The 12349-nt window shown below is 38.5% G+C and overlaps 1 protein-coding gene across 2 annotated transcripts in view; it reads left to right on the forward strand.

Annotated features, from left to right (window-relative positions):
• The first annotated feature begins 346 nt into the window (after positions 1-346).
• Positions 347-12349, forward strand: part of EIF5B (eukaryotic translation initiation factor 5B) — an 89337-nt gene continuing 77334 nt past the window's right edge. The window contains exon 1 of one of the 2 annotated variants that reach the window (XM_058684403.1): positions 347-626. In XM_058684403.1, the coding sequence (XP_058540386.1) occupies positions 362-626 (265 nt within the window). In that variant the 5' untranslated portion in view covers positions 347-361. The remainder of the gene's footprint in view (positions 627-12349) is intronic. The other variant, XM_058684404.1, reaches the window with a different exon arrangement.

The following is a 12349-nucleotide window of genomic DNA, read 5'->3' on the forward strand; positions in this document are numbered from 1 at the left end:
AACAGACTTCATAATTCAGGGATGTTACCGAAAGTTACAATTTGTCCTGGATTTATCATGCAGAGTGCTATCGTTTGTTCATCATGGTTCTTTACTGAACTTCGTGCGTCTGAGAATACAAAGATACAGAGGTGGACTGAAAGCCCAAGGTTTATTTCTGAAATGAGCTCCAACCATCCAAGTCCGCGTTCCCCCTTAGAGATGGAGCTGACAAGGGTAATTTTCGGCCTCATTGTCTGTGTCAGGGTTCTAGAACCCCGCGGTTATCGCTGCGCGGAGGACGCTTGTGGAAAGGGGGCGCTCGGGCTCCCGCCTGAGGGGCGGGTGAACTGGAGACGCTCTACCCAAAGCGCAGCTCTCGATGAGCCGCGCCCTGCGTCCTCACGCCGAGGCGGCTGGGCGATGCGCTTGCGCACTCAGAGCTCACACCATATGTGCCCTGTCCCAGTGCGCGGGTCTGTGGAGAGCCGGGTGCGAGAGGCGGCAGCGCGAGGGGAACGGAGCTGAACAGAGACCAAAGTCGGCTGGGGGACATTGGGTCTGTAAGAGACCGAATAGAGGGGCTGGGACTACGAGCGCCGCTGACACACGATGGGGAAGAAGCAGAAAAACAAGAGCGAAGACAGGTAGCCAGTGACTGGGTCTGCACGGCGGCGTCCGGCGCAGCTCAGGGGTTCGCGCGGGTTCCGCCGGCGCGGGGTGGACCGGGGGCGAGGCTCGCGACCGGCACCGCGGGGCCCCGGGCCTGAGCCCAGAATGGGGCGGCGCGGGGCCAAGACCCCAGTTCCGGGCGGGCGCGGAGGGCCTCGGCGGCGTTCTTCCAGTCGATACTTGGTCCCGTGGCTACTTCTCTCCCGGCCTGGAAAGAGGGGTCTCCCGCCACAGGAGCAGGGCAGTGGTTTCGGGGTTCCCAGGGGTAGGGGCTCAGGACGCTTCTCTGGGCCGGACACGGCCCGGCCATCGTGGCCAGGGCGAGAGAGTTGTTTTTGCGGCGCTACTATTAGCGACGGCGAGGAAGAGTTCTTTCTGTGCCTTTGTACCTATGAATACTTGGAGAGGAGAGTTCGAATATGTGCACCTAGAGCTAGTTTTTTTTTTTTTTTTTTTTAAACTCTGAGCCGCTCAGGTGCGTTGGAATTACCCGGAGGTGTTTAACAGGTAACTCCCTCTTAACCTTTATTGTATTTGGGGACAGGTCTCAATTATTTAAGGGCTGGTTGTCCAGATTCCGTGCTTTTCAAAGCTTTCCTTCTTCCGGCCTGTCTTTTGGTCATTTCTTTGCTCTCTAAGCACCTCCCCCTAAAAACTGGGGAGGAGACAAAACCAACCAACCCGGGTCTCTCCTTTCTAACCACTTAAAAGGTTTTTGGGGGGAGGGAGTGTAAGGATATATCATAAAGCTACCTACCCCGAAATTTTTGCAACATTTCTGTGTGTCACATTCGATTGAATTCTTTCACTCTTCTCAAAGTTTACTCCCAGGGAGGGAACAACATCTGTTATATTTCAGCTTTGTATACCACTCACCAAACTAGTTCAGAGATTAGGGGGAGAGTAAGGTAAAACAAACAAAAACCATGACAACCATCTGTAATAGTCATTTTGACTCAAAAATGGATATCAGGTCTTGAAGTTAAAATAAGATTACTAATTATAATTTGGAATTCTGGGTTGTGTGCTCACCTGACAGTTACCTAGTAGTCACCTAGCTGATGAGTGGAATTGAAAGACATCAAGGTGAATCTTGGAATTGGGCTTGCAGACTAGAACTTGCTAATCAAACCAGGTAAATTAGAGAAAATAAGCAGAATTCTGGGTGATTTCGTGGGACAAAAATTTCTTTGCTTTTGGCCGGATGTTTTGACGCATAGGCTGCATTTTTTCTTCAACCGTGTGGAAGAAATAGATGAGTATAATAAAGCTTTGTGTACCAATTACCCATGGTTATTACATGACCATTTCTGTTTTATCCACCTGCTGGATGTTTTAAAGCCATTTCAATCCTTTCATGTGTAAATCTTTCAAGTGTATCTGAAAGATAAATACTTGAGGGGAAAAAAAACCCAATTTTATCATCAAGTCTAGGGAATATTAAGTGGAGTATCCACTCAGCTGTCCACTGTCTTATTTAAAAAGTTTTTTTTTTTTTTTTTTCTCAATTGGTTTGCTTGGTTCAGGATTACAGAAGTCCTTTAAATTAAAAAAAAATACATGTATGTTAATCCTTTACTTTTTAAGTTCTTTCATAATGGAAAAAAGCTATTCATAGGGGAGACACTTGTTTGTGTGTTTTTAGAAAAAAAGTGTTACTGATTATAAAGATTTTCATGAGTGATGTAAAGTTTAAAGTGCAAACACCGGAGCCTCTTGTTAAATGATTGGTTTGGAAGTATAGGAGGAATGCTACTACTGGTTCCTCGCCCCCCCAGCCCCAGACTAATCTGTTGTCTTATATTTTGGCTCATTTTGAAGGGAAAGTGAAGTCAATGTAATTGAAAATTTTATTTTCTCATGTGCTAGTATTAAGTCCTCCCCCCCACCCCCAATGTTTCATGGCCTCCTTTGCTTAAATGCCTTTCAGATAATAATGTAAGAAATCCCAGGGTTTTGCAGAGGTCCCCCTTGGACCAGAACTGCTTGGCCTTTTTACTTTGGCATTTCACGTAAGATATTTTAGTGGAAAGGAGGGACTGGGAAGATACTTGCGGGGAGGCGGGGACCAGAGAAGTTCCACTACTTGTGAATTAGTTTGCTTTGACCTTCTGTATGTTGAATACTGTTTTTTTCAAGGATATTTTGAATATTTGTAAAAGAGAGAAAAACAGACTGGGAAGCAGGTCTAGAAGGAGAGAGCCCTCTGTTAGGATTAACGTTCTTGTTTGTGTAAAATAAGATATTTGTCTGGTTTTACTCTTGTATAAAAATCCCCACTTTTAATGATTTTATATTCATTCCACCTGCCCTTCCCTTTCAAGCCATGCTAAATTGAAAATGTTTCTGGCCAGGTAGAACTGGGTGAGAAATGAGCAGCTGCTTACTAGTTAATCAAGATAGGGCATTGAGTCACTTTTCAGGTTTTGGAAAGAACAGAGAGAATACTGGTTTTAATTCTTACTTCTTTATGTTTAATCCTTATTTTAATTTCTCAGTCACTCAATGTTCATTTAAAATTAGGTTTTATTTCATCTGAGTGTCTGATTTTATTTGAGTCGCATGTTATCTTACCAGTGACTGACTTTTGTTCAAAAACTAAGTTCTAAGATTTTACAGCTTGGGTAATTCTGAGAATGAGATTTTGTTAAGGTATTCAAGTTTTCCTGCTTTTTTTCAATTGACTGGATAAACTTTTTTTTTTTAGTGTAAATTTTCTGTAATGTTTGTTTATTTTTGAGAGAGAGAGCCAATGGGGGAAGAGGCAGACTGAGAGAAGGAGACAGAGGATCTGAAGAGGGCTCCACTGACAGCAGAGAGCCTGATGCGGGGTTCGAACTTGTGAACCCAAGACATTGACCTGGGCTGAAGTCGGATGCTTAACTGACTGAGCCACCTAGGTGCCCCAACTGGAAAAACTCTTGATGAGATAAGGGCTAGGATTCAATATCTATAAATCATACAAAACATAAGGCCAGTATTTTTTTTTTTTAATGTTAATTTATTTTTGAAAGAGGGAGGGAGGGAGGCAGGGGGAGAGAAGAGGGAGGGAGGGGCAGAGAGCAAGGGAGACAGAATCCCAAGCAGGCTCCTTGCTATCAGAGCGGAGTCCCATATGGGGCTTGAACTCACAAACCATGAGATCATTACCTGGGCCAAAATCAAGAGTTAGACGTTTAACTGACTGAGCTACCCAGGCGTCCCAAGGCCAATATGCTCATAATTCTCACAGTCCTCAGTTTATGTAATGGGACCTTATGGGATCTTGTGTGTTCTAGTGACGTCGTACTTTTTCCATTTACACAATACAATTGATTTTCTTATGGATGTGTGTAAAGAAAAAGGATCTAAATTATTTAGTTTTTCATAGTTAGCCTCTGTTTCTTCATTCTGGTCCCTTTTTTGTTTGTTTGATCCCCTTAAGTGTGGTAGTTATAAATTTCAGATTATAAGGGAGTTGATGTGTCACATTAGTAGTATTAATTACCTTCCCTGCAAAAAAAAAAAAAAACGGGGGGGGGATACAGAGAGAAGGAAGATAATTATTTCATCTATCCCAGCATCAGATATGGCGGTGGGGATGTCATTCAGGAGCTAGAAAGTCTTTCAGGATTCCGTAGAGTTCTAGGGTATGTTCACCATCAGGTTATTTCTTGCTGTGATTCTCTACACCAGTAAATTTGCCAGTATAGTGACTCCACTATTTGTTGTTTTAACTCAGGTAATATTCCTGTTATTACTGGCAATTTCCCTGTTTTCATGGGAGTTCTGGCTGTCTTTGAGATAGTTTCCTCACCTTTAGGAATGTTCTAATGTCAGACATTTATCCTAGTCAATCAGGTATGATCAGGGTAGCAGGGTCCCTCCCCTGTGGTAGAAAACATGGTTATCTGCTTAAGGAACCTGCTCAGAAGGAGCTCCGAGTATATAAGATACTCTAGAGCTGCCTAGAGAGGGAGTAAACCAAGTAACAAGTAGTCCAAATAGTCTAGTTCAACAAAGGCATTTATTTCTCATCTGTATATACTTAAATTAGTAAAACAAAATAAAACAAAACCTTCTTATCTCCTGGGCGGCTCAGTTGGTTAATCGTCTGACTTCAGCTCAGGTTATGATCTCACAGTTCGTGGGTTCCAGCACTATGTCCAGCTATGCTGACAGCTCAGAGCCTGTAGCCTGCTTGGGATTCTGTGTCTCCCTCTCTCTGCCCCTCCCCCCTCCTCTCAAAAATAAATAAACATTAAAAAATTTTAAAAACCTTGTGTTTTCATATATTTGATCATAAAAAAGATGTATAATCCAAGAGTTCTATTGGCTTACCTTGTTCCCTTACTGATACTTTAGGAAATTGATACGTGACATTTGTCATAGTTTGCCATACATGAATGAGAAAGCAGATGATAAACTTTTGTTGTTAGCTTGTAATAACTTTAGCCTTCTATAGTGGTGATCTCTGGAGAGCTGATGCAGCTATTTTTGATGTTGCTTGCCTACTAATTGTGCTTTATTTAAGTTTCTTTCCTTCTTGGATTTGATCTGTAAGGCAGGCAAAGCATTGTTTAGCTGAAGAACTGAGTGGCAGTGGTTAGGGCAGAACAGCAGTTCTCAAACTTTTTGGTCCTAGTACCCCTTTACATTCTTAACTTCCTAAGGAACTAAAAACGTTTTTATGTGGGTTATATCTATCAATACTTAACTGTATTACAAATTAAAAGTTCTTAAAATAGTTGTTATTAATTTAAAAATAAAACTCGGGGTGCCTGGCTGGTTCAGTTGGTAGGACTCTTTTTTATTTTTAATGTTTATTTATTTTTATAGAATGTGAACTGGGGAGGGCAGAGAGGGAGACAGAGAATCCAAGCCAACTCCATCCACTCTGTCAGCACAGAGCCCAATGTGGGGCATGATCTCACGAACCCTGAGATCACTACCTGAGCAGAATCAAGAGCCAGACGCTTAACTGACTGAGCCACCAAGCATGATACTCTTGATCTTTGAGGTCATAAGTTTGAGCCCCACCTTGGCAAAGAGTTTACTTAAAAAACTAAAATCTTAAAGAAAAAACTAGTGAACACATTATATATTAACATAAGTAGCGTTAAGTAATCATTTTCAAAAAGTAATGAAAGGACAGTATCAAACATATTTGCAAATTTCCTTACTGTCTGGCTTAGAAGAGAACTTGATTCTCATATGTTTGTGCATTCATTCTTGGAGCAGTATCACACGTCATGTGGCCTCCTGAAAACTCCACCTTACAGTTGTAAGAAAATGAGAATAAAGAAGTGTAATAGCTTCTTAGTATTATTTTGAAAATAGATTTGATCTCTTGAATTAGTTTAGACCCCACTGAACAGGTCTTGGGGACTACTTTGAGAACAGCTGATTTAGGGATTCCTAAACTAGATTTGGGCATGTGTGAGACATTTTCTAAGCTGTTGGACCATCATTAGTGTTTTTTTTTAACAGATGATAGAAATGTTTGAGAACTGCTCAAAGACAACTTAAGACATCTGTGGTCATGTTCATGCTCTTATGATTTTTTTTTTTTTTTTTTTTTTATGCAGTAGGTGAACTTATCAAGGTCTATTACAAATCTTTTGGGATTGGTTTTAATTCTAAGTTCCATTAAGTTTTTGGATTATTTAGTATACTTGACATCTTTGTGATATTGAATTATCTCATTCAAGAAATGTATTGTCTGCCTAATCACTTAAGTGCCAGGTATTGTCCTAGGTGATCGAAATAACGTGGTAAACAAATTGCTGATAAGACATGCTTCTCTATTTGGTTAATTGTAGATGAGTAAAATTTTATTTTTTTTTTATTTGAGTCTTTAGGATATTTCTTGTTTGGCTTATTCCTAGATATCTTAACAGTTTGGTTGCTGTTTATGTAATTTTTCTTTTTTGTTTAATAAGAAAACTTTTAAGATGGTTATCTTGTGTCTGACCAACTCACTGAACTTTGTTACTAGAAATAGTGTAAAAGGTGAGGCCTAAGTTGTGGTTAGGTTATTAATTTGTGATAATATGTAAATAGTGAAAAGGGGGAGAACAGGGAGAGGATTACATTGCAGCAGCATTCAAATGACTTCTTTTCCTCTCCCATTCTAATTTATGCTCTGTGACAAATATGAACTGTTGAGAAATTATAGTACAAAATACACAGGTATTTTGAACCCTTATTAAAACAGTATTGAAATAATCATAGTAACCCAGCTTGCCCTAGCAGTAACCACATATTTATGTAACTTTAACGAAAGAACTTAATTTAGAACCAATAACCACATTGTAACTAGTTTGAGAATCTAGGAGGAAGGGAAACGTATAGAGATTCAAGAACTATTATGTAAATACAGATAAGGGGAAAGTGGGATTTAACGTAAAAATATGTTTGTGGTTAGAGTCTTTCAGCTGGTAGGTAGACTCTGACCCCAGAACCTGTGGCTTTTCACTGTGCTGTCCTAGCTGATTTAAGAAATCTTGATATTCCAAAATACAGACTTTCCAATGAAAAATTAATATCTTCATAGGGTCTTTATTGGTGAAGCAACTATTAAAGATTAAGGACTCAAAAAAGGAGAATAGAAGAACGACAGCCATTGTCTATAGGTTAATCAGTGCCAAAATTTCTTTAAAGAATTTCTTTGTCTATCAACCAATTACATAATTGCTTTTCTCTTAGCCTGTATGTTTAAAGTGAAAACAATGATGATTTAATGTTTCAGTCCTTCCTGTTTCAGACATGGTATGTAAAATTTCAGGTATGTTCTTTAAGAGAAATCCCTATTTTTCACCCAGGTAGCAGTCATTTTTTAGAATAATTTTTTTAAGAATTTTTTAGAATTTTTAGAATTAGAAAATTTAGAATTTTAGAATTTTTTAGAATAATTAGGAAAACCAATTACATTGGTGATACACCAAGTGTACACCAAGTACATTGGTGATAGACATGTACTTTCCACTGAGGTCTAAAATATGTGGCTTTTCTGTTTCTGAAACTTTATTCAAACCATAAACTTTGGATAGCAGTCCCTAAAAATACAATTGAGCACTGTTGGTTTTGTTGTTGTTGTTGTTGTTATTTTATAAGCAAGGGAGAGGGGCAGAGGGGGAGAGAGAGAGAATCTTAAGCAGGCTCTGTGCTGAACATGGATCCCATGACCCTGGGATCATGACCTGAGCCAAAGTCAAGAGTCTGATGCTCAGTTGACTGAGCCATCTAGGCGCCCCAAATTGAGTACTGTTTTAATTCAGATTTATGTCATTAGGTTTCAGGTACTGAGCTTTTGTGAAGCTGATAGATAAGACTGATGACATTGTGGTTGGCATTTCTTCTAAGGCTAGAATCATGTGTTCTAAAATTCAATTATATGAATATACTACATTTTATTTTCCTGTTCATCGCTTGATGGACCTTGGGGTGCTACTTGTTGGCTATTATGAATCATACTGCTATAAAAATACCTGTACAAGTTTTTGTGTGGACATATGTTTTCAGTGCTTTGGTGTTTATACCTAGGAGTGAAATTGTTGGGTCATAGGGTGACTCTGTATTTAACTTCTTCAGGAGCTGCCAAAGCTGCTGCTCCATTTTACATTCCAATCAACCATGTAGAAGATTTCCAGTTTCTTGGGGTCTCTGGGTGGCTCAGCCAGGCATCTGACTCTTGATTTTGGCTCAGGTTGTGATCTCACAGTTGGTGGATATGAGTCTCATGTAGGGAGGGCTCTGTGCTGACAGGAAGGAGCCTGCTTGGGATTCTCTGTCTCCCTTTCTCTGCCCCTACCTCATTCACACTCTCTCTCTCTCAAAAATAAATAAGTATATATTTATATATATGTATATATTTAGTGTTTATTTTTGAGAGTGTTTAAAAATAAACACTAAAATTTATTTATTTATTTATTTATTTATTTATTTATTTATTTATTTATTTATGAGAGAGAGAGAGAGATTGAGTGCAAGCCGGGGAGGGGGCAGAGACAGTGGGAGACACAGAATCTGAAGCGGGCTCCAGGCTCTGAGCTGTCATGTCAGCACAGAACCCAATGCCGGGCTCAAACCCATGAACTGTGAGATCATGACCTGAGCCAAAGTTGGACATTTAACCGACTGAGCCACCCAGGTGCCGCAAAAATAAACAAATATTTAAAAAAATGTTTATAAGAAAAGAATTCCAAAAGAATCTACATCTCTTCATCAGCACTTTCTATCTTCTCACTTTTTGATTTATAGCCATTCTAGTAGGTGTGAGAAGTGGTGTCTTACTGGGATTTTGGTTTGCATTCCATGAGAGCTTAAGATTTTGAGTATGTCCTCATGTGCTTTTTGGATCTTTGTATATCTTGTTTGGAGAACTTTCTATTCCGATCCTTTGCCTATTTTTAAATTGATTTCTTTATTGTTGAGGAATATAAGTTATTTATATATTCTAAATGCAAATCCTTAGTGAGATATGATTTGCAAATATTTTGTCCCCATTCTGTGGGTTATTTTCTGCCTTAGGAGGTGGTTGTTTCACTTTCTGGGTTTTTTTTTTTTTTTTTTTTTTTTGAGTTTTAAGTAATGTCTGCACCCAATGTGGGGCTCAGACTCACAGCCCTGAGATCAAGAGTCACGTGCTCTACTGACTGAGCCAGCAGGTGCCCCTGTTGTTTCATTTTCTTGACGTTGTCCTTTGTAGCAAAAAAGTTCCTAATTTTCATGAAGTCTGATTTATCTATTTTGTCTTCGGTTACGTGTACTTTTGGTGTTAGATCTAAGAAACTGTTACCAAATCCAAAGGCGTGAAGATTTACTGTTTCTTTTTTTTTTTTCTTGTAGCTTTGTAGTTTTAGCTCTTACATTTAGGCTTTTGAGCTATTTTGAGTTACATTTTATTAAGTGTGAGGTGGGAGTCCAGCTTAATTTTTTGCCTGTGAATATTTAGTTGTCCCAGCACCATTTGTTAAAGACTATTCTCTCTCTAATTCCTTGTTGAAATCAATTGGCCATATGTGTAGGGGTTTATTTCTGGACTCAATACTGTTCTCTCGATCTTTGTGTCCTTATGGCAGTACCACACTCTCCTGATTGCATTAGTTTTGTAGTAAGTTTAGAAATTGGAAAGTGTGATGTTTCTAACTTGTTTTTGAGATTGTTTTAGCTATTGTGTGTTCCTTACTTTTCCATACAGATGTTAGGGTCACTTCTCAATTTCTGCAACAAGAAAGAAAGGTAGTTGGGATTTTGAGTGGGATTGCATTTCATTTGTAGATCAATTTTGGGAGTATTGTCAATATTATGCCTTTTGATCCATGAGTGTGGGATGTCTTTCCACTTACTTAGGTCTTTACTTTCGGTGATTTTTTTTTTTTTTTTTTTTGCCAGCAGCAGGCAAATGTTTATTAGAATATAAGATTAGAAAGGAAGAATAATATGGGCGCTTGGGTGGCTCAGTCGGTTGAGCGTCCGACTTCAGCCCAGGTCACGATCTCTCGGTTTGTGGGTTCCAGCCCGCGTCAGGCTCTGTGCTGCCAGCTCAGAGCCTGGAGCCTGCTTCAGATTCTGGGTCTCCCTCTCTCTCTCTGCCCCTCCCCCACTCATGCTCTGTGTCTCTTAAAAATAAAATAAACATTAAAAAGTTTTTTTTTTTTAAAGGAAGAATAGTAGGAAAGCTCTCTTTACAGAGAGGGGACATTCGAAAGTGAATGCCCTCAGTGATTTTTTTCTTTTTTTAGTTTTCAGAGTTCAACATTTGCAGTTCTTTAAAAAAGTATTCTTAAGCATCTAATTCTTTTTTACACTATTGCAAGTAGAATTATTTTAAGTTCATTTTCAGATTGTTTATTACTAGTGCATAGTTTAAACAAAATTTTTGTATAGTGATCTGTCCTGTAATCTTACTGAACTCATTTACTAGCTCTAATGATATTTTGACGTGTGTGTGTTTGTGTGTACGTATGTATGTATGTGTATTCTGTGGACATGATCATGTCATCTGCAAGTTCAGATAGTTTCCTCCTTTTCCAGTCTAAATGTTCTTGGCTTATTTCTTGCCAATGTTCTTGCTTAAAGCTCTGGCTAGATTCTACAGTATAATGTTGACTAGAAATGGGGAGAGTGGATATCCTTGTCTTGTTTCTTATCTTAGGGGGAAAAGCTTTCAGTATTTACCCATTTGGTATGATGTTAACTGTGTTTTTCCTAGATGCCCTTTTTCAGATTGAGGAATTTCCATTCTGTTTCTAATTTGTAGAAAGTTTTTACCATGAGAGTGTTGGATTTTGTTGAATGCTGTTTCTTCATTTACTGAGACGATCATGTGGTTTTGTCTTTTTTTCTATTCACATATGTTGGATTATGTTAATTGATTTTTCTATGTTGAATCAGCCTTGCAATCCTGGGATAGATCCCACTTGCTCATGGTGTATAATCCCTTTTATATGTTTTTGGATTTGGTTTCCTAGTGTTTTGTTGAGTATTCCATCTTTTCCCTTTTAACCTTTCTGTATAGCTGTTTTGGGTCTGTCTTGGTAAACAGCGTAACATTGAATTTTTATAATAGAATTTGACAGCCTATCTTTAAGGATTTAAAGTCACTTATATTGCTTGTATTAATGATAGATTTGACTTTATTTCAGCCATCGATTTTGTTTTCGTTTGTGCCACTTCTGCCATGCTTTATTTCTGTTTTTTTCCCTCTTATTCTAGGTTGGAACTTGTACATGCTATTTCTATTTTTTTTTACATGGTTAGATTTGAAATTTTACCTTGCATATAGATAGTATTTAATGCTGTGTAAAACAGTACAGGGACAGTTGTGCTGTTATCTCATATTTTCATTTTAATTTATAATCCTTCAGTCCAGGTCAGTGACATTTTACTTAAGTTTAGATATTACTTAAATGCATGACTTGTCAAGACTGAACCTAGAAAAAAAGGTATGTACTTGGTGGATTTTCAGTTCTCAAGAATTTAATTTGCTCTAAACTCAAAATAATGAAAACCAATTTCTTTTTTTAGACACATTAATAATTAACAAAGTCTTAAAGGAATGAAATGTTGGGAAGGCATTACCTTTCCAAACTCCAAAATTATGAGACAAAGTAATAGGTGCCCTATTCATTCCAAAGTTTACCTTTTGTTTATGCAAGCTTGTAATTTTTAAATTTTATTTTTACTCATTTTTTAATTTTTATTTTACTTATTTTAGAAAGAGAGTGGGAAGGAGGGCACATGAGTGGGGGTGGGGAGGAGCAGAGAGAGGGGGAGAGAGAATCTTAAGCAACCTCTATGCTCCGCATGAGCCTGATGTGGCCCTTGATCTCATGATGCTCAGGTCATGACCTGAGCTTAAATCAAGAGTCAGACTCTTAACCGACTGAGCCACTCAGGTGCCCCTGTAATTGTTTTAAATATAGAAGTTTAACTTCTAATATAAAAATTGCAAGCACACAGAAAAGTTGAAGGAATAATATAATGAACCCCATATACTTATCACCTAGATTTAATTGTAAATAGAATTTTGTCTCCGTTTTTGTCATGTATTTTATTAATATCTTGACATTTCTCCCTGAATGTTTTTTTTATATAACCACAATACCCTTATCCCACCTAGTGCAATTAACACAAATCCTCTAATATTTAATATTCAGTCCATATGTCAAATTTCTAGCTGCACAGTGGCTTTTCACAGTTTGTTCAAGGTTTA

Source organism: Neofelis nebulosa, chromosome 9 (genome assembly GCF_028018385.1).
Source record: "Neofelis nebulosa isolate mNeoNeb1 chromosome 9, mNeoNeb1.pri, whole genome shotgun sequence".
NCBI lineage: Eukaryota > Metazoa > Chordata > Mammalia > Carnivora > Felidae > Neofelis > Neofelis nebulosa.